Raw genomic sequence first — 18,580 nt, 5'->3', positions numbered from 1 at the left:
TGTAGCGTGTAGTTAAACCCAGGCTGGTGTAGCGTGTAGTTACACCCATCCTGGTGTAGCGTTTACTTACACTCAGGCTAGTGTAGCGTGTAATTACACCCAGGCTGGTGTAGCGTGTAGTTACACCCAAACTGGTGTAGCATGTAGTTACACTCAGGCTGGTGTAGCGTGTAATTACACCCAGGCTTGTGCAGAGTGTAATTACACCCAGGCTGGTGTAGCGTGTAGTTACACCCAGGCTGGTGTAGCGTGTAGTTACACCCAGGCTGGTGTAGCGTGTAATTACACCCAGGCTTGTGCAGAGTGTAATTACACCCAGGCTGGTGTAGCGTGTAGTTACACCCAGGCTGGTGTAGCGTGTAGTTACACCCAGGCTGGTGTAGCGTGTAATTACACCCAGGCTTGTGCAGAGTGTAATTACACCCAGGCTGGTGTAGCGTGTAGTTACACCCAGGCTGGTGTAGCGTGTAGTTACACCCAAGCTGGTGTAGCGTGTAGTTACACCCAGGCTGGTGTAGGGTGTAGTTACACCCAGGCTGGTGTAGCGTGTAGTTACACCCAGGCTGGTGCAGCGTGTAATTACGCCAAGGCTGGTGTAGCGTGTAGTTACACCCAGGCTGGTGCAGCGTGCAGTTACACCCAGGCTGGTGCAGCGTGTAGTTACACCCAGGCTGGTGCAGCGTGTAGTTACACCCAGGCTGGTGCAGCGTGTAGTTACACCCAGGCTGGTGCAGCGTGTAGTTACACCCAGGCTGGTGTAACGTGTAGTTACACCCAGGCTGGTGTAGCGTGTAGTTACACCCAGGCTGATGTAGCGTGTAGTTACACCCAGGCTGGTGCAGCGTGTAGTCACACCCAAGCTGGTGTAGCGTGTAGTTACACCCAGGCTGGTGTAGCGTGTAGTTACACCCAGGCTGGTGTAGCGTGTAGTTACACCCAGGCTGGTGCAGCGTGTAGTTACACCCAGGCTGGTGTAGCGTGTAGTTACACCCAGGCTGGTGTAGCGTGTAGTTACACCCAGGCTGGTGTAGCGTGTAGTTACACCCAGGCTGGTGTAGCGTGTAGTTACACCCAGGCTGGTGTAGCGTGTAGTTACACGCAGGCTGGTGTAGCGTGTAGTTACACCCAGGCTGGTGTAGCGTGTAGTTACACCCAGGCTGGTGTAGCGTGTAGTTACACCCAGGCTGGTGTAGCGTGTAGTTACACCCAGGCTGGTGTAGCGTGTAGTTACACCCAGGCTGGTGTAGCGTGTAGTTACACCCAGGCTGGTGTAGCGTGTAGTTACACCCAGGCTGGTGTAACGTGTAGTTACACCCAGGCTGGTGTAGCGTGTAGTTACACCCAGGCTGGTGCAGCGTGTAGTTACACCCAGGCTGGTGCAGCGTGTAGTTACACCCAGGCTGGTGTAGCGTGTAGTTACACCCAGGCTGGTGTAGCGTGTAGTTACACCCAGGCTGGTGCAGCGTGCAGTTACACCCAGGCTGGTGCAGCGTGTAGTTACACCCAGGCTGGTGTAGCGTGTAGTTACACCCAGGCTGGTGTAGCGTGTAGTTACACCCAGGCTGGTGTAGCGTGTAGTTACACCCAGGCTGGTGTAGCGTGTAGTTACACCCAGGCTGGTGTAGCGTGTAGTTACACCCAGGCTGGTGTAGCGTGTAGTTACACCCAGGCTGGTGTAACGTGTAGTTACACCCAGGCTGGTGTAGCGTGTAGTTACACCCTGGCTGGTGCAGCGTGTAGTTACACCCAGGCTGGTGCAGCGTGTAGTTACACCCAGGCTGGTGTAGCGTGTAGTTACACCCAGGCTGGTGTAGCGTGTAGTTACACCCAGGCTGGTGTAGCGTGTAGTTACACCCAGGCTGGTGTAGCGTGTAGTTACACCCAGGCTGGTGTAGCGTGTAGTTACACCCAGGCTGGTGCAGCGTGTAGTTACACCCAGGCTGGTGTAGCGTGTAGTTACACCCAGGCTGGTGTAGCGTGTAGTTACACCCAGGCTGGTGTAGCGTGTAGTTACACCCAGGCTGGTGTAGCGTGTAGTTACACCCAGGCTGGTGTAGCGTGTAGTTACACCCAGGCTGGTGTAGCGTGTAGTTACACCCAGGCTGGTGTAGCGTGTAGTTACACTACATTATTAGGGACGTGACACCAGTGAGTTATGATATACCACCTGTTACCAAGCATCTTGTATACAACCTGCTGCCTGTCTCCCGCTGCCTGCATCATGCTGCCTGTCTCCCGCTGCCTGCATCATGCTGCCTGTCTCCCGCTGCCTGCATCATAATGCCTGCCTCCTGCTGCCTGCATCATAATGCCTGCCTCCCGCTGCCTGCATCATGCTGCCTGTCTCCCACTGCCTGCATCATAATGCCTGCCTCCTGCTGCGTGCATCATAATGCCTGCCTCCTGCTGCCTGCATCATAATGCCTGTCTCCCGCTGCGTGCATCATAATGCCTGCCTCCTGCTGCGTGCATCATAATGCCTGCCTCCTGCTGCCTGCATCATAATGCCTGTCTCCCGCTGCGTGCATCATAATGCCTGCCTCCTGCTGCCTGCATCATAATGCCTGCCTCCTGCTGCCTGCATCATAATGCCTGCCTCCTGCTGCCTGCATCATAATGCCTGCCTCCTGCTGCCTGCATCATAATGCCTGCCTCCTGCTGCCTGCATCATAATGCCTGCCTCCTGCTGCCTGCATCATAATGCCTGCCTCCTGCTGCCTGCATCATAATGCCTGCCTCCTGCTGCCTGCATCATAATGCCTGCCTCCTGCTGCCTGCATCATAATGCCTGCCTCCTGCTGCCTGCATCATAATGCCTGCCTCCTGCTGCCTGCATCATAATGCCTGCCTCCTGCTGCCTGCATCATAATGCCTGCCTCCTGCTGCCTGCATCATAATGCCTGCCTCCTGCTGCCTGCATCATAATGCCTGCCTCCTGCTGCCTGCATCATAATGCCTGCCTCCTGCTGCGTGCATCATAATGCCTGCCTCCTGCTGCCTGCATCATAATGCCTGTCTCCCGCTGCGTGCATCATAATGCCTGCCTCCTGCTGCCTGCATCATAATGCCTGCCTCCTGCTGCCTGCATCATAATGCCTGCCTCCTGCTGCCTGCATCATAATGCCTGCCTCCTGCTGCCTGCATCATAATGCCTGCCTCCTGCCTGCCTGCATCATAATGCCTGCCTCCCTGCTGCCTGCATCATAACCGCCTGCCTCCTGCCGCCTGCATCATAATGCCCTGCCTCCTGCCGCCTGCATCATAATGCCTGCCTCCTGCTGCCTGCATCATAATGCCTGCATCATAATGCCTGCCTCCTGCTGCCTGCATCATAATGCCTGCCCCTCCTGCTGCGTGCATCATAATGCCCGCCTCCTGCCGCCTGCATCATAATGCCTGCCTCCTGCTGCCTGCATCATAATGCCTGCCTCCGCTGCGTGCATCATAATGCCTGCCTCCTGCCGCCTGCATCATAATGCCTGTCTCCCGCTGCGTGCATCATAATGCCTGCCTCCTGCCTGCCTGCATCATGATGCCTGCCTCCTGATGCCTGCATCATAATGCCTGCCTCCTGCTGCCTGCATCATAATGCCTGCCTCCTGCCTGCCTGCATCATAACGCCTGCCTCCCTGCCGCCTGCATCATAATGCCTGCCTCCTGCCTGCCTGCATCATAATGCCCTGCCTCCCGCCGCCTGCATCATAATGCCTGCCTCCTGCCTGCGTGCATCATAATGCCCTGCCTCCTGCTGCCTGCATCATAATGCCTGTCTCCGCTGCGTGCATCATAATGCCCTGCCTCCTGCCGCCCTGCATCATAATGCCTGCCTCCTGCCGCCCTGCATCATAATGCCTGCCTCCTGCCGCCTGCATCATAATGTCCGCCTCCTGCTGCCTGCATCATAATGCCTGCCTCCCTGCCGCCTGCATCATAATGCCTGCCTCCTGCTGCCTGCATCATAATGCCTGCCTCCTGCTGCCTGCATCATAATGCCTGCCTCCTGCTGCCTGCATCATAATGCCTGCCTCCTGCTGCCTGCATCATAATGCCTGCCTCCTGCTGCCTGCTGGTGCTCGCGGATAAAGTTGACACTCGTTAATTATTTTGTCGATTATTCAATCTCTCTTGTTGACTTCCACGAATGTGGGTGTGGCAGGAAGAATGTGTTGGCGCCCATGTTAATGGTGTTAGCGTGGGGAAGACGCCCACGGCTGTGGGTGTGGAAGGAAGAATGTGTTGGCGCCCATGATGAAACTGACAGTAATCCAAAATACTTTCTCATATGCAGAATCCAAATAAAAAACAACCATTTAGTACTGGGTCCTTAAAACCCAAACTTACACGGGGTAGCGACCGTAAGCACCAACAACCTGGTTAACCAGGCAAGCACCAGCCTGTATGTAGCTACCACCAACAACCTGGTCGATCAGGCAAGGAACCGAGATGCCTGGTGTGAAACCGAGCAGTAACCCTCGAGACTGTCTATGGGTAATGTACAGGTGTGTGCAGGGGCGCCAATAATAATAGCAGCAATAATCTTTCTGCAAGTAATGCAACTTATAGAGGCCATAGCTGACATCGGGACATACTGCAGAAAGCCCCTTGTTATGCATATACATGTATATACATGGTATGATTGAGGGTGTGGCGGGTGAAACTCGGGGGAGAGAGAGAGAGAGAGAGAGAGAGAGAGAGAGAGAGAGAGAGAGAGGAAGAGAGAGAGAGAGAGAGAGAGAGAGAGAGAGAGAGAGAGAGAGAGAGAGAGAGAGAGAGAGAGAGAGAGAGAGAGAGAGAGAGAGAGAGAGAGAGAGAGAGAGAGTAGAGAGAGAGAGAGAGAGAGAGAGTAGAGAGAGCGAGAGAGAGAGAGAGAGAGAGAGAGTAGAGAGAGAGAGAGAGAGAGAGAGAGAGAGAGAGAGAGAGAGAGAGAGAGAGAGAGAGAGAGAGAGAGAGAGAGAGAGAGAGAGAGAGAGAGAGAGAGAGAGAGAGAGAGAGAGAGAGAGGGAGAGAGAGAGAGAGATAGAGAGAGAGAGGAGAGAGAGAGAGAGAGAGAGAGAGAGAGAGAGAGAGAGAGAGAGAGAGAGAGAGAGAGAGAGAGAGAGAGAGAGAGAGAGAGAAAGAGAGGGAGAGAGAGAGAGAGAGAGAGAGAGAGAGAGAGAGAGAGAGAGAGAGAGAGAGAGAGAGAGGAGAGAGAGAGAGAGAGAGAGAGAGAGAGACAGAGAAGGAGAGAGAGAGAGAGAGAGAGAGAGAGAGAGAGAGAGAGAGAGAGAGAGAGAGAGAGAGAGAGAGAGAGAGAGAGAGAGAGAGAGAGAGAGAGAGAGAGAGAGAGAGAGAGAGAGAGAGAGAGAGAGAGAGAGAGAGAGAGAGAGAGAGAGAGAGAGAGAGAGAGAGAGAGAGAGAGAGAGAGAGAGAGAGAGAGAGAGAGAGAGAGAGAGAGAGAGAGAGAGAGAGAGACAGAGAGAAAGAGAGAGAGAGAGAGAGAGAGAGAGAGAGAGAGAGAGAGAGAGAGAGAGAGAGAGAGAGAGAGAGAGAGAGAGAGAGAGAGAGAGAGAGAGAGAGAGAGAGAGAGAGAGAAAAGAGAGAGAGAGAGAGAGAGAGAGAGAGAGAGAGAGAGAGAGAGAGAGAGAGAGAGAGAGAGAGAGAGAGAGAGAGAGAGAGAGAGAGAGAGAGAGAGAGAGAGAGAGAGAGAGAGAGAGAGAGAGAGAGAGAGAGAGAGAGAGAGAGAGAGAGAGAGAGAGAGAGAGAGAGAGAGAGAGAGAGAGAGAGAGAGAGAGAGAGAGAGAGAGAGAGAGAGAGAGAGAGAGAGAGAGAGAGAGAGAGAGAGAGAGAGAGAGAGAGAGAGAGAGGAAGAGAGAGAGAGAGAGAGAGAGAGAGAGAGAGAGAGAGAGAGAGAGAGAGAGAGAGAGAGAGAGAGAGAGAGAGAGAGAGAGAGAGAGAGAGAGAGAGAGAGAGAGAGAGAGAGAGAGAGAGAGAGAGAGAGAGAGAGAGAGAGAGAGAGAGAGAGAGAGAGAGAGAGAGAGAGAGAGGAAGAGAGAGAGAGTGAGAGAGAGAGAGAGAGAGAGAGAGAGAGAGAGAGAGAGAGAGAGAGAGAGAGAGAGAGAGAGAGAGAGAGAGAGAGAGAGAGAGAGAGAGAGGACGGGGTGCCAAAGAGTGTGGGTATGATTGATTACAATTCATCACCGATGATCACTGGTTGATGAGTGCTTCCGTCACCTGCCTGTATAACACAGGTGTGTCTTGTGCATTTGTCTTGCGTACATCTTACTGCGCACTTCCAGTGCAACATCTGCTTACAGGTGTAGATTAACACGTATTTTGCCTCTGTTGTTCACCTCACATGTTGTGGTGATGACTGGTTTATTGTTCACCTCACATGTTGTTGGTGATGACTGGTTTATTGTGCACCTCACATGTTGTTGGTGATGACTGGTTTATTGTGCACCTCACATGTTGTTGGTGATGACTGGTTTATTGTGCACCTCACATGATGTTGGTGATGACTGGTTTATTGTTCACCTCACATGTTGTTGGTGATGACTGGTTTATTGTTCACCTCACATGTTGGTGATGACTGGTTTATTGTGCACCTCACATGTTGTTGGTGATGACTGGTTTATTGTGCACCTCACATGTTGTTGGTAATGATTGGTTTATTGTGCACCTCATATTCATGTTGTGGTTGGTAATGATTGGTTTATTGTGCACTTCGTATGTATCTCTTGTATATGGCACAGTAAATCTTATGTCAACGTAAATCAAATACTTCACTGAGCCCGGGACACAGTGTGGTGCTCAATAATGATAAATTTCAGTTACTCAGGCAACGAAAAATGAAGACAAAAATGGAGCTAAGTGTAAAACACTGAAACCACTCAGTAAAGCTCTCAGTAGTAGTAACCAGTTGGATAAGCAGTTACGACATGTCCTTCTCGTAGAACCGACTCGTGTCCTCCCTTAGTGGAGTAGCTGGTTCTCACCTGCGTGTTCGAGGTCGGACTTCCCTAACCTTTTCTATTCAAGGTAGAGACTTCACTGCTTCCTTCCTTGTTGTCGACCAGATTACTTTCCCTGGTGACCTTCTGCTGGGCTTTGCTTCCATGCCAGACTTACGCATTGTGCTCGACCCTTATCGATGGCATGCCCAAATTGACGACTTGATCGTTCCATTCTGGGGTTACCAGCTTGGATCCGAGATCTGCCATACTGCCGCAGAGTATGACACTCGAATTAAGTCCTTGCAGGCCAGTGCATTTTCCAGTAGCGTACCCAAGCGGTCAGGCACTGATGATACTGACACTCCTGTCTGGACTCCAGCCACAATATCATGCACGCAGGATAGTGCTCTACTATCCTTGCGATGGCGACTTGTTCAAGTATTCGTTCCTTCCCAGGGGACGCTTTGAGAAGAACTTTACTTGCAACGAGTTATGCCATCTCTTGCTGATGCCACAAGCCGTGCAGAAAGACGTTTCTGTGGCTAGTGTGCTCACTTGAGTGTTGTTGTTGTCCCTGTGTTTCAGATTGTGATCCCATCCTAGTTGACAGTAATCAGTGCATTGTAAGAAGTTATTTCTCGAGTAACTTTCACATGTTAACGCTTGTAAGTCTAGTTTCTTTATAGTTGATACCTCGTGTCACTGTGTGCGACTCAGATTGAATATCAGCATTGTTCACCGTGTTCATTTCTTTTCTCCCGTGCTTGCAGTTTGAGATAGTAGATTCGTTCTCCCTTGCTCATATTGCGTGTTATAGCGTTAATTTAATTTTTCAACCGGGGGGAGTCATCCACTCCACCGAGTTTGTTCATTCCTCCAGTAAGAAAGAACCGATCCCTTGTGTTCTGGTGATTCGATTCCTGCTCCAGGAAGATCTATTCTGACTGTGAAGCCACCAGCACCCATTAGTGACTTTGTAATGAGCCAAGAATTAGTAATTCCACAGTCACTAGTGATTGTAGCTGTATCTTTTGTAGATACTCGTTCAGACTGTCCTCAGTCAAGGCATGTGTTAGCCATTGCAGAGGAATTCGATCCTCCCAGAGATGATAACCATTCTGCATATGTCAATCTTACCCTAGCAGAGTTGGGGTTAAATGTAAATAACCTGATGAATAATTACAGTATCAACTTATCAGTATTCAAGAATTTTTTTTTTGTGTTCACGTTCTCTCCGCTTTCTGAGAGTTAACAGTCTAGATTTGAGTGCACCGAATCTGCTTTCTGTTAAACACCTTTGTATATATTCCTTCCTCAGAGTCCGTAGATCACATGAATACAGATCGATCGATCAAATTTTTTTTATCACTTCTACTGTGTAATCCCAACATTGAGTTTCATTCGATGAGTTGTGCTATATTATACCTTGTATTGCATTACAGTTTCAGTTACGTAAGCTTCCATTCCAATGTTCTACTTATGTATGTTATAATGTTTAATTGTTGTGTACTTTGACATTGTATAGAATCAGCCCAAGCCGTACACCTGCCATCTCTAGTTATTAGTTGTATGTCGGGACGACATACGTTAGCGTCGCCGAGCTCTCAGTAGTAGTAACCAGTTACCAGTAACCAGTGTACCAGTAGTTGACTCACTACCAACCGTCTCTGCCTGAGTCACTGTCTATTCATATTGTGCTGACCACAGCAATATTCAAAGACCCCCTCACATATGGGTACTGTGGGCGGCCAGTCAGTTATACGAGAGTGAGCGAGAGAGGCAGGATCGGCTGTGGCGCCCTACCACATACTTCAGTTACAATATACGTACTTCCAGCCTACGTGAGTATTTTTACCCAATCCACGTATCGAACTCCCACATGATACAGCCGAAGACCGTTAAGTTACACACACAGTAACGAAATTGGACGATCTTACATTTCAGAACCACCACGGTTACTATCATCTGTAAGAATGATAAAAAGGCTCAATACGGCGTAACCTGTCAGTGATCCTATAAAACAACTGATAAAAGGGCTCAGTACGGCGCAAGCTGTCATTGACCTTATAAACCCCAACAACTGATAAAAGGGCTCAGTACGGCGCAAGCTGTCAGTGACCTTATAAACCCCAACAACTGATAAAAGGGCTCAGTACGGCACAAGCTGTCAGTGACCTTATAAACCCCAACAACTGATAAAAGGGCTCAGTACGGCGCAAGCTGTCAGTGATCTTATAAACCCCAACAACTGATAAAAGGGCTCAGTACGGCGCAAGCTGTCAGTGACCTTATAAACCCCAACAACTGATAAAAGGGCTCAGTACGGCGCAAGCTGTCAGTGACTTTATAAACCCCAACAACAACAATAAATTGGATAACAAGAACCACCATGTTTTTCATTTCTCTATCTAGTAATTCTTTTTCTTCTTGAGAAGTTGTGTGATTCTTCTCCGCCTCTACAGAAGCCTTTTTTATATTTCTAACTTGCATTTTCTGTTTTATTCTGAGTAGAATAAGTGTGGTGCGCGCATAGTGCCATTAAGCTTATCTTGAAGCACTGGTTTATGTTGCTTTTACTCAGTCTATCTTTCCAGCTTATTTCTTTGAGCAACAAATACATCGTAGACCTTCTATTTATATATAAAGGTAATTACCGGGATATATCTACCTTCAGAAAATGTTTGATAAGTTTCTCGAGTCAGTTCCTGAATAGCCTGGCTGTGGTGTCTATGTTAGACTGCTTGTTGCTAGCACCAACAGTCCGAGTGATCAATCCAGCCATATATGGTCTCTCCCAACCGTGCCTGGCATCATCAGCCGTGCCCGGCCTCACCCAGCCGTGCCCGGCCTCACCCAGCCGTGCCCACTCCCTGCCACAATTGGTGATGGTGATGGGGATATTTAACGTGTTGTCAGAGGCGTGCCTGGCTCATTGCAGGCCGCCCGGCACTGCCTTAACCCACCCGTCGTCATGGTGGCACTCCCTGGCACCCGTCAGTGTGGCACTTGTAGCCGCAGAGCTGAGGTCCAGCTGCTGCCCAGGGCCTGCTGAACACCTCTGCTGGTGTGAGGTTTACACCAACTAACTCTGCAGTCATCAGTGTTTGTGCTGCTGTGAGGCTTGCCACAGTCAGCTGTGTTTGTGCTGCTGTGAGGCTTGCCACTGTCAGCTGTGTTTGTGCTGCTGTGAGGCTTGCCACAGTCAGCTGTGTTTGTGCTGCTGTGAGGCTTGCCACTGTCAGCTGTGTTTGTGCTGCTGTGAGGCTTGCCACAGTCAGCTGTGTTTGTGCTGCTGTGAGGCTTGCCACAGTCAGCTGTGTTTGTGCTGCTGTGAGGCTTGCCACTGTCAGCTGTGTTTGTGCTGCTGTGAGGCTTGCCACAGTCAGCTGTGTTTGTGCTGCTGTGAGGCTTGCCACAGTCAGCTGTATCTGTGCTACTGTGAGGCTTAGTAGAGTCAGTTGTCTATGAGTTGGTGTGAGACTTGCCACAATCAGTTGTGAGCCACTTGTGCTGCTGCTGCTGCTAGTTTCGTGCAGGCAGGAAGCAATCAAGGCACTGATCGTATGTTAGAAGAACTAGCAATAGTTCAGATTGACTTCTAAGAAGAAAAAAAATAATTTTTGACCTGGTTGCGGCTGTTACCGCCAGCATTCTGAGTGAAAACTAATAATTTTTTTTCAAGGAGAGAGACGCAGTGTTCATATAAAGCTAGACAACATTATTCCCAAGTTTAATTAATACTCATTTCCTCTTAAAATAATAATTTGCCAATAATTGCAGTGTAGGGAAGTAGACAATCTCGGATGGTTGCGCGAAAGTGAGACGTTGAGGTGAGTTTCCTGGCCAGCAGCAGCAGCAGCAGCAGCATCATGGGAGTGTTTCCTTGTAGATTCAGAGTTTCAGACGTCTGCTTCCTGCGAAAGAGATCCACTTTTCTCTGAGGAAAGTTATCAGTATGTGGGGTCGCATGACGACATTTGTAGTGGTCAGTGTTTAATGTGAGTCAAATATTTAAGAGAAGATCTGCAGTAAATAAGATTGTCAGGTGGCTGTAGTGTGGTGCTACATCGTGTACTCTAGTGTAGCGGGTGTGTAATATAGTGTAGCGGGTGTGTAATATAGTGCAGTGGGTGTGTTGTATAGTGTAGTGGGTGTGTTTATAGTGTAGTGGGTGTGTTGTATAGTGCAGTGTGCATGGTGCAGCAAATGAAGTGAATAAAATTTTGAGAAGTTAGTGAAAGTAATGTAACAGTGTGAAGCTTGACACAGGAAGGGATGTTGATGGTGAAGGTGGTAGATGGTGTGACGGGAGAGGCAGGAGCAGCTAGTAGACCCATGTGATGGTAACCCGCACTATCATTACTATTATCACCATCAGCTTCACTACCACCACCACCACCACCACCACCATCAATATTTCTACAACCAGCACTATATCACAACCGGCAGCATCACAACCAGCAGCATCACAACCAGCAGCATCACAACCAGCAGCATCACAACCATGGACATTCTCTGGACCTACGTGTGAGTCTTCTTTTACCTGTTTACTTCTCTGTGTATTTAGTATGAATTAAATTTTAAACAAATCCGAAACTCAGGGAAGTGTAAAATCTAACATTCGCAATAAAATATGATGCCAGAAAAACATCCCGTTTCCTTTCAGTAAACGTAGATTTCTTAGGCAAGATTTTGACAATTTTTTCGATGTAGTTTATTCGTTAATACTTAAGAAATATAAACGTTTGATGAGCGAACAAAAATCCGAACTGAATAAGGTTGTGGTGGAGACTACAGAAAACCTTCGGGACAACAGATGCTGAACCAGCGATGATATTTTTCAAGTCAAGTCACAGAACGGGTGGGGCTTGAATGTTATATCTAGAGAATGTGCATTGAACCTTCACTGCAAATATAAATTCAGTCAAGCACACAAATTATTGGGAACGCTTAATTAAACTCCCTTGAATTGTACTCTTTGGAACGTAGGCGAGAAAGATAAATCATAATTCACACCTGGGAGATTCTGGAGAGATTGGCCCCAAATCTCCACACGGCAATTTGTCAACATTGATTGTCGTGTTATTTTCTGTTGTCCAGTGGCAGACTTAGTTAATTTCTAACTTTTTTCTGTATCATCTACTGAGGCGACTTTTATATTTATTTATTCGTTCACAAAGGTTGATACGAAGCTGTGATTATTTGATCAAAATCTTTTATAAGTAATATAGGTGCCAGGACCGTCCCTGGGGTATTGATATTTTTACTTTACTGAGATTAAACTTTGTTTATTACCAGTCTTGTGCTCTTTTAGTTTGAAAGTTGAATATCCATTTCCCCTACTTTTCCTGTTATACCTGTTGATCTCACTTTATGGAATATCACTCCATGATCACATTTGCCAAATGCCAAAAAGGGAACGATTTCATCATCATTCACACTATCACTGTCCTAACAGACGATCGTAGATACAACAGTTCGGCTGTCCCTCCAAACAGCAAATATCTGCTAAGTCTCTTGCTCTCATATGGAGTGATTTCAGTGTGCAGGTTTAGTACCTGGCCTTACTGGATCACTATGACATGGCCTTGGATGCACTGGAAGAAAATCAGAATGCAGATGTAATATACACAGACTTTGCTAAAGCATTTGACAAATGCGATCATGGTGTAATAGCCCATAAAATACGTGCTAAAGGAATAACTGGGAAAGTGGGGAGATGGATCTTCAACTTCCTAACAAATCGAACACAAAGAGTAGTGGTCAACAGAGTTAAATCGGAGGCTGCCATAGTGAAGAGCTCTGTTCCACAAGGCACAGTACTCGCCCCCATCTTATTCCTTATCCTCATATCAGACATAAACAGAGATATACACCACAGCACCGTATCATCCTTTGCGGATGATACTAGGATCTGCATGAGGCTGTCATCTGCTGAGGACGCGGTTAACCTCCAAGAAGATATAAACAAAGTTTTCCAGTGGGCAACGGTAAACAATATGATGTTCAATGAGGACAAATTCCAACTACTCCGTTATGGAAAACTGGAGGAGATAATAACTAGAACAGAGTATACTACTGACTCCGGCCATACAATAGAGCGGAAAAATAATGTAAGGGACCTGGGAGTAGTAATGTCTGAGGATCTCACTTTCAAGGATCACAACAGTGCCACGATCACACGTGCAAAGAAAATGATAGGATGGATAATGAGAACTTTCAAAACGAGAGATGCCAAGCCCATGATGATCCTTTTCAAATCACTTCTCTCTAGGCTGGAATACTGCTGTACATTAACATCTCCATTCAAAGCAGGTAAAATCGCAGATCTAGAGAGTGTACAGAGATCCTTTACTGCACGTATAAGTTCTGTCAAGCACCTTAACTACTGGGAACGCTTGGAAGCACTTGACTTGTACTCGTTGGAACGCAGGAGGGAGAGATATATCATAATCTACACTTGGAAAATCTTGGAAGGAATGGTCCCAAATCTGCACACAGAAATCACTCCCTACGAAAGTAAAAGACTGGGCAGGCGATGCAAAATGCCCCCAATAAAAAGTAGGGGCGCCATTGGTACACTAAGAGAAAACATCATAAGTGTCCGGGGCCCAAAACTGTTCAACAGCCTCCCATCAAGCATTAGGGGAATTGCCAATAAACCCCTGGCCGCCTTCAAGAGAGAGCTGGACAGATACCTAAAGTCAGTGCCGGATCAGCCGGGCTGTGGCTCGTACGTTGGACTGCGTGCGGCCAGCAGTAACAGCCTAGTTGATCAAGCCCTGATCCATCGGGAGGCCTGGTCATGGACCGGGCCGCGGGGGCGTTGATCCCCGGAATAACCTCCAGGTAACCTCCAGGTACATGATTTTCCAGGTGTAAATTATGATGTATCTTCCTCTACCTTCTAAGGAGTATAATGAACGGGCTTCCAGCGTTCCCAGTAGTTCAGATGCTTGACTATATTTATACAGGTAGTGAAGGTTGTGTGTACGTTTACCAGTCACACTGACTTTGTAAATGGTCCAAGTCGGACCGAAACGTCGTCGTAAGCTTCTCTCTTTTATGTGCGGGTTATTTGTGTATCGTTCCAGTCACGGTATTGTGCCTTTTTTAGTTATTTACGTTTACCAGCTTTGCAGTTTCTCCTGCCTTTAAGGGGAGGCCGTTAATATACAGCAATATTACAGTCTAGAGAAAACGAGTGACTTACAGACTGAGTAATTTAACCATTTCTCCTGACCAAGCAAATTAGTCAGTTGTGGAGGCTGGTATGGAGGTCACCTCGTCATCCCTGCTGCCTCATTCTTGCTTATATATTATTATATTAGTGAGTATACGCTGAGTTGCAACTTGTCTTCACTTTATTGCTTGTATATTAGTGTTCATTGATCACCATCATTTGTTGAAAGTTTATACCTTAGATTTAAATATTTTACTTTCACTTAAAGTTAGGTTATTTAGTTTTTTTTTGTGCTAAAGTACATATGATTTCTTTTGATCAAAATGAGCGCTACATATGTGTCAAGGTGTTGACCGAGCATCACCAAGCAATGTGTCCTTCACACTGTTACCTTGAGTGTTGTTTTGGTAAGACACATATGCAACAGTTAGGTATCTTTATTTCGAAACGTTTCGCCTACACAGTAGGCTTCTTCAGTCGAGTACAGCAAAGTTGATAGAAGCAGAAGAGACTTGAAGACGATGTAATTAGTTCATCACCCTTAAAGTTTTGAGGTGGTCAGTCCCTCAGTCTGGAGAAGAGTATTGTTCCATTGTCTGGAATAATATGGAGTTGAAGTGATAGGATGGAGCCTTATATAGCGCCAGGAGGTGAGACGTAGGTCACTAGTAGAGTAAGAATGTAGACATTGAGAGGTCAGGTCCCTCTCAAATCCAGCCATTCTCCTACGTCTCACCTCCTGGCGCTATATAAGGCTCCATCCTATCACTTCAACTCCATATTATTCCAGACAATGGAACAATACTCTTCTCCAGACTGAGGGACTGACCACCTCAAAACTTTAAGGGTGATGAACTAATTACATCGTCTTCAAGTCTCTTCTGCTTCTATCAACTTTGCTGTACTCGACTGAAGAAGCCTACTGTGTAGGCGAAACGTTTCGAAATAAAGATACCTAACTGTTGCATATGTGTCTTACCTAAACAACCTGTCGGTATTTTATACCATTTTATTGTTTACCTTGAGTGTGAAAATACACGAACAAAACAAACCATACCACGGGCGGGAATTGAACTCGGGGCTACTGGGCCAGCTGGTCTAGTGGCTTACGTGCTGGCCTGAAGTTTTACGACCCACTCGCCACGAGTTCAATCCCCACCCGTGGTATGGTTTGTTTGCAATTGTGTCATGATTTCGTGAGTCAAGTACACGGACAAAAGTTGAGTATACGCCCAGCGCTGTCGCACGTAGTACCAAGCATCTTTATTTCGTTACTGTTGGGTTAATATAGATTAACCTAACCTAACCTAACCTAACCTAACCTAACCTAACCTAACCTAACCCAGAGTAACAAATATCACAATTTTATTGAGATTTTAAGCATGTAGAAATGCACGTATAACAGTTTGTGTAACTGTGTCTACCCTAATTAGAAGTACTTGTATGGATGGACTGATTACATCGTCTTCACATCTCTACTGCTCCTGCCTACTTTCTGTACTCGACTGAAGAAGCCTACTGTGTAGGCGAAACGTTTCGGAATAAAGTTGCCTAAATGTTGCCTATATGTCTTATCTACCATGGTTTATGTTCGTTGTGTTTTTGTCTGCGTGTACTGATTAACCTACACGATCAAGGTCACACGTACCTATCTTCCTACACGATCAAGGTCACAGGTACCTATCTTCCTACACGATCAAGGTCACAGGTACCTATCTTCCTACACGATCAAGGTCGCAAGTACCTATCTTCCTACACGATCAAAGTCACAAGTACCTATCTTCCTACACGATCAAGGTCACAGGTACCTATCTTCCTACACGATCAAGGTCACAAGTACCTATCTTCCTACACGATCAAGGTCATAAGTACCTACCTTCCTAACTGGAGATCAAGTTACATTAGCAAAGGTTCCAGTCTGCACTACATGTATTATCCGTGGGTTGCTTCCTCACACAGTGGGTCATCAAGTTATTTGCATTACCAGTTTGTTTAATTTCACTGAGGCTCAAGAGCGAGTCTTGTGGCAGCACTAATCGTGTATATTGTTGTTAATATACAGTAGTTGATCACAACGTGAGTAAGAGTGCGTCTAAGTGTCAGGGGCCCGAGACTGTTCAACTGCCTCCCAGCACACATAAGGGGGATTACCAACAGACCCCTGGCAGTCTTCAAGCTGGCACTGGACAAGCACCTAAAGTCAGTTCCGGATCAGCCGGGCTGTGGCTCGTATGTTGGTTTGCGTGCAGCCAGCAGCAACAGCCTGGTTGATCAGGCTCTGATCCACCAGGAGGCCTGGTCTCAGACCGGGCCGCGGGGGCGTTGACCCCCGGAACTCTCTCCAGGTAAACTCCAGGTAATTATTGTAATTGCACTTATATTAATAATAAGACCACAACAATGTAGCTACCTCATCCGCTAGGAAAATGATAGGATAGATAATGAGAACCTTCAAAACTAGGGACGCCAAGCCCATGATGATTCTCTTCAAATCGCTTGTGCTCTCTAGGCTGGAATATTGCTGTACACTAACGCCCCCCTTCAAGGCTGGCGACATTGCAGACCTGGAGTGTGTACAAAGAACTTTCACAGCACACATAAGTACGATAAGGCACCTAAACTACTGTGAACGGTTGAAGGTCCTTGATCTGTATTCCCTCGAACGCAGGCGAGAGAGATACATGATAATATACATTTGGAAGGTCCTGGGGGGATTGGTACCAAACCTGCACACGAAAATCACTCCATGTGAAAGCAAAAGACTCGACAGGAGATGCAACATTTCCCCGATGAAAAGCAGGGGCGCCACGAGTACACCGAAAGACAACACAATAAGTGTCCGGGGCCCAAGACTGTTCAGTTGCCTCCCAGTATACATAAGGGGGATTACCAATAGACCCCTGGCTGTCTTCCAGAAGGCACTGGACAGGCACCTAAAGTCAGTACCTGACCAACCGGGCTGTGGTTCGTACGTCAGCTTGCGTGCGGCCAGCAGTAACAGCCTGCAGTAACAAGCAGCAGGTTGCTGGAGCTGATGTCTGAGACAAGCAGCAGGTTGCTGGAGCTGATGTCTGAGACAAGCAGCAGGTTGCTGGAGCTGATGTTTGAGACAAGCAGCAGGTTGTTGGAGCTGATGTCTGAGACAAGCAGCAGGTTACTGGAGCTGATGTCTGAGACAAGCAGCAGGTTGCTGGAGCTGATGTCTGAGACAAGCAGCAGGTTGCTGGAGCTGATGTCTGAGACAAGCAGCAGGTTGCTGGAGCTGATGTCTGAGACAAGCAGCAGGTTGCTGGAGCTGATGTCTGAGACAAGCAGCAGGTTGCTGGAGCTGATGTCTGAGACAAGCAGCAGGTTGCTGGAGCTGATGTCTGAGACAAGCAGCAGGTTGCTGGAGCTGATGTCTGAGACAAGCAGCAGGTTGCTGGAGCTGATGTCTGAGACAAGCAGCAGGTTGCTGGAGCTGATGTTTGAGACAAGCAGCAGGTTGTTGGAGCTGATGTCTGAGACAAGCAGCAGGTTGCTGGAGCTGATGTCTGAGACAAGCAGCAGGTTGTTGGAGCTGATGTCTGAGACAAGCAGCAGGTTACTGGAGGTCTGAGACAAACAGCAGGTTGTTGGAGCTGATGTCTGAGACAAGCAGCAGGTTGCTGGAGCTGATGTCTGAGACAAATATCAGATTGTTGGAGCTGATGTCTGAGACAAGCAGCAGGTTGCTGGAGCTGATGTCTGAGACAAGCAGCAGGTTGCTGGAGCTGATGTCTGAGACAAGCAGCAGGTTGCTGGAGCTGATGTTTGAGACAAGCAGCAGGTTGTTGGAGCTGATGTCTGAGACAAGCAGCAGGTTGCTGGAGCTGATGTCTGAGACAAGCAGCAGGTTGCTGGAGCTGATGTTTGAGACAAGCAGCAGGTTGTTGGAGCTGATGTCTGAGACAAGCAGCAGGTTGCTGGAGCTGATGTCTGAGACAAGCAGCAGGTTGTTGGAGCTGATGTCTGAGACAAGCAGCAGGTTACTGGAGGTCTGAGACAAACAGCAGGTTGTTGGAGCTGATGTCTGAGACAAGCAGCAGGTTGCTGGAGCTGATGTCTGAGACAAATATCAGATTGTTGGAGCTGATGTCTGAGACAAGCAGCAGGTTGCTGGAGCTGATGTCTGAGACAAGCAGCAGGTTGTTGGAGCTGATGTCTGAGACAAGCAGCAGGTTGCTGGAGCTGATGTCTGAGACAAATATCAGATTGTTGGAGCTGATGTCTGAGACAAGCAGCAGGTTGCTGGAGCTGATGTCTGAGACAAGCAGCAGGTTGCTGGAGCTGATGTCTGAGACAAGCAGCAGGTTGCTGGAGCTGATGTCTGAGACAAGCAGCAGGTTGCTGGAGCTGATGTCTGACACAAGCAGCAGGTTGTTGGAGCTGATGTCTGAGACAAGCAGCAGGTTGTTGGAGCTGATGTCTGAGACAAGCAGCAGGT

The 18,580-nt window shown here is 47.9% G+C and overlaps 1 protein-coding gene across 7 annotated transcripts in view; it reads left to right on the top strand.

Moving 5' to 3' along the window:
- LOC128703166 (serine-rich adhesin for platelets-like) overlaps window positions 1–18,580 on the top strand; it is a 434,412-nt gene that overhangs the window by 209,976 nt on the left and 205,856 nt on the right. The window contains exons 1-2 of one of the 7 annotated variants that reach the window (XM_070103361.1): window positions 9,879–10,003; window positions 11,202–11,459. The exons of 2 other annotated variants lie outside the window; for them this stretch is intronic. In XM_070103361.1, the coding sequence (XP_069959462.1) occupies window positions 11,437–11,459 (23 nt within the window). In that variant the 5' untranslated portion in view covers window positions 9,879–10,003; window positions 11,202–11,436. Of the gene's footprint in view, window positions 1–9,878; window positions 10,004–10,045; window positions 11,460–18,580 lie in introns of those variants that run through there. 4 more of the 7 variants (XM_053797743.2, XM_070103363.1, XM_070103365.1 and 1 more) reach the window with 4 other exon arrangements.

This window comes from Cherax quadricarinatus, chromosome 85 (genome assembly GCF_038502225.1).
Source record: "Cherax quadricarinatus isolate ZL_2023a chromosome 85, ASM3850222v1, whole genome shotgun sequence".
NCBI lineage: Eukaryota > Metazoa > Arthropoda > Malacostraca > Decapoda > Parastacidae > Cherax > Cherax quadricarinatus.
The sequence above is the reverse complement of the archived record's forward strand: the minus strand, read 5'-3'. Positions and strand labels throughout refer to the sequence as shown.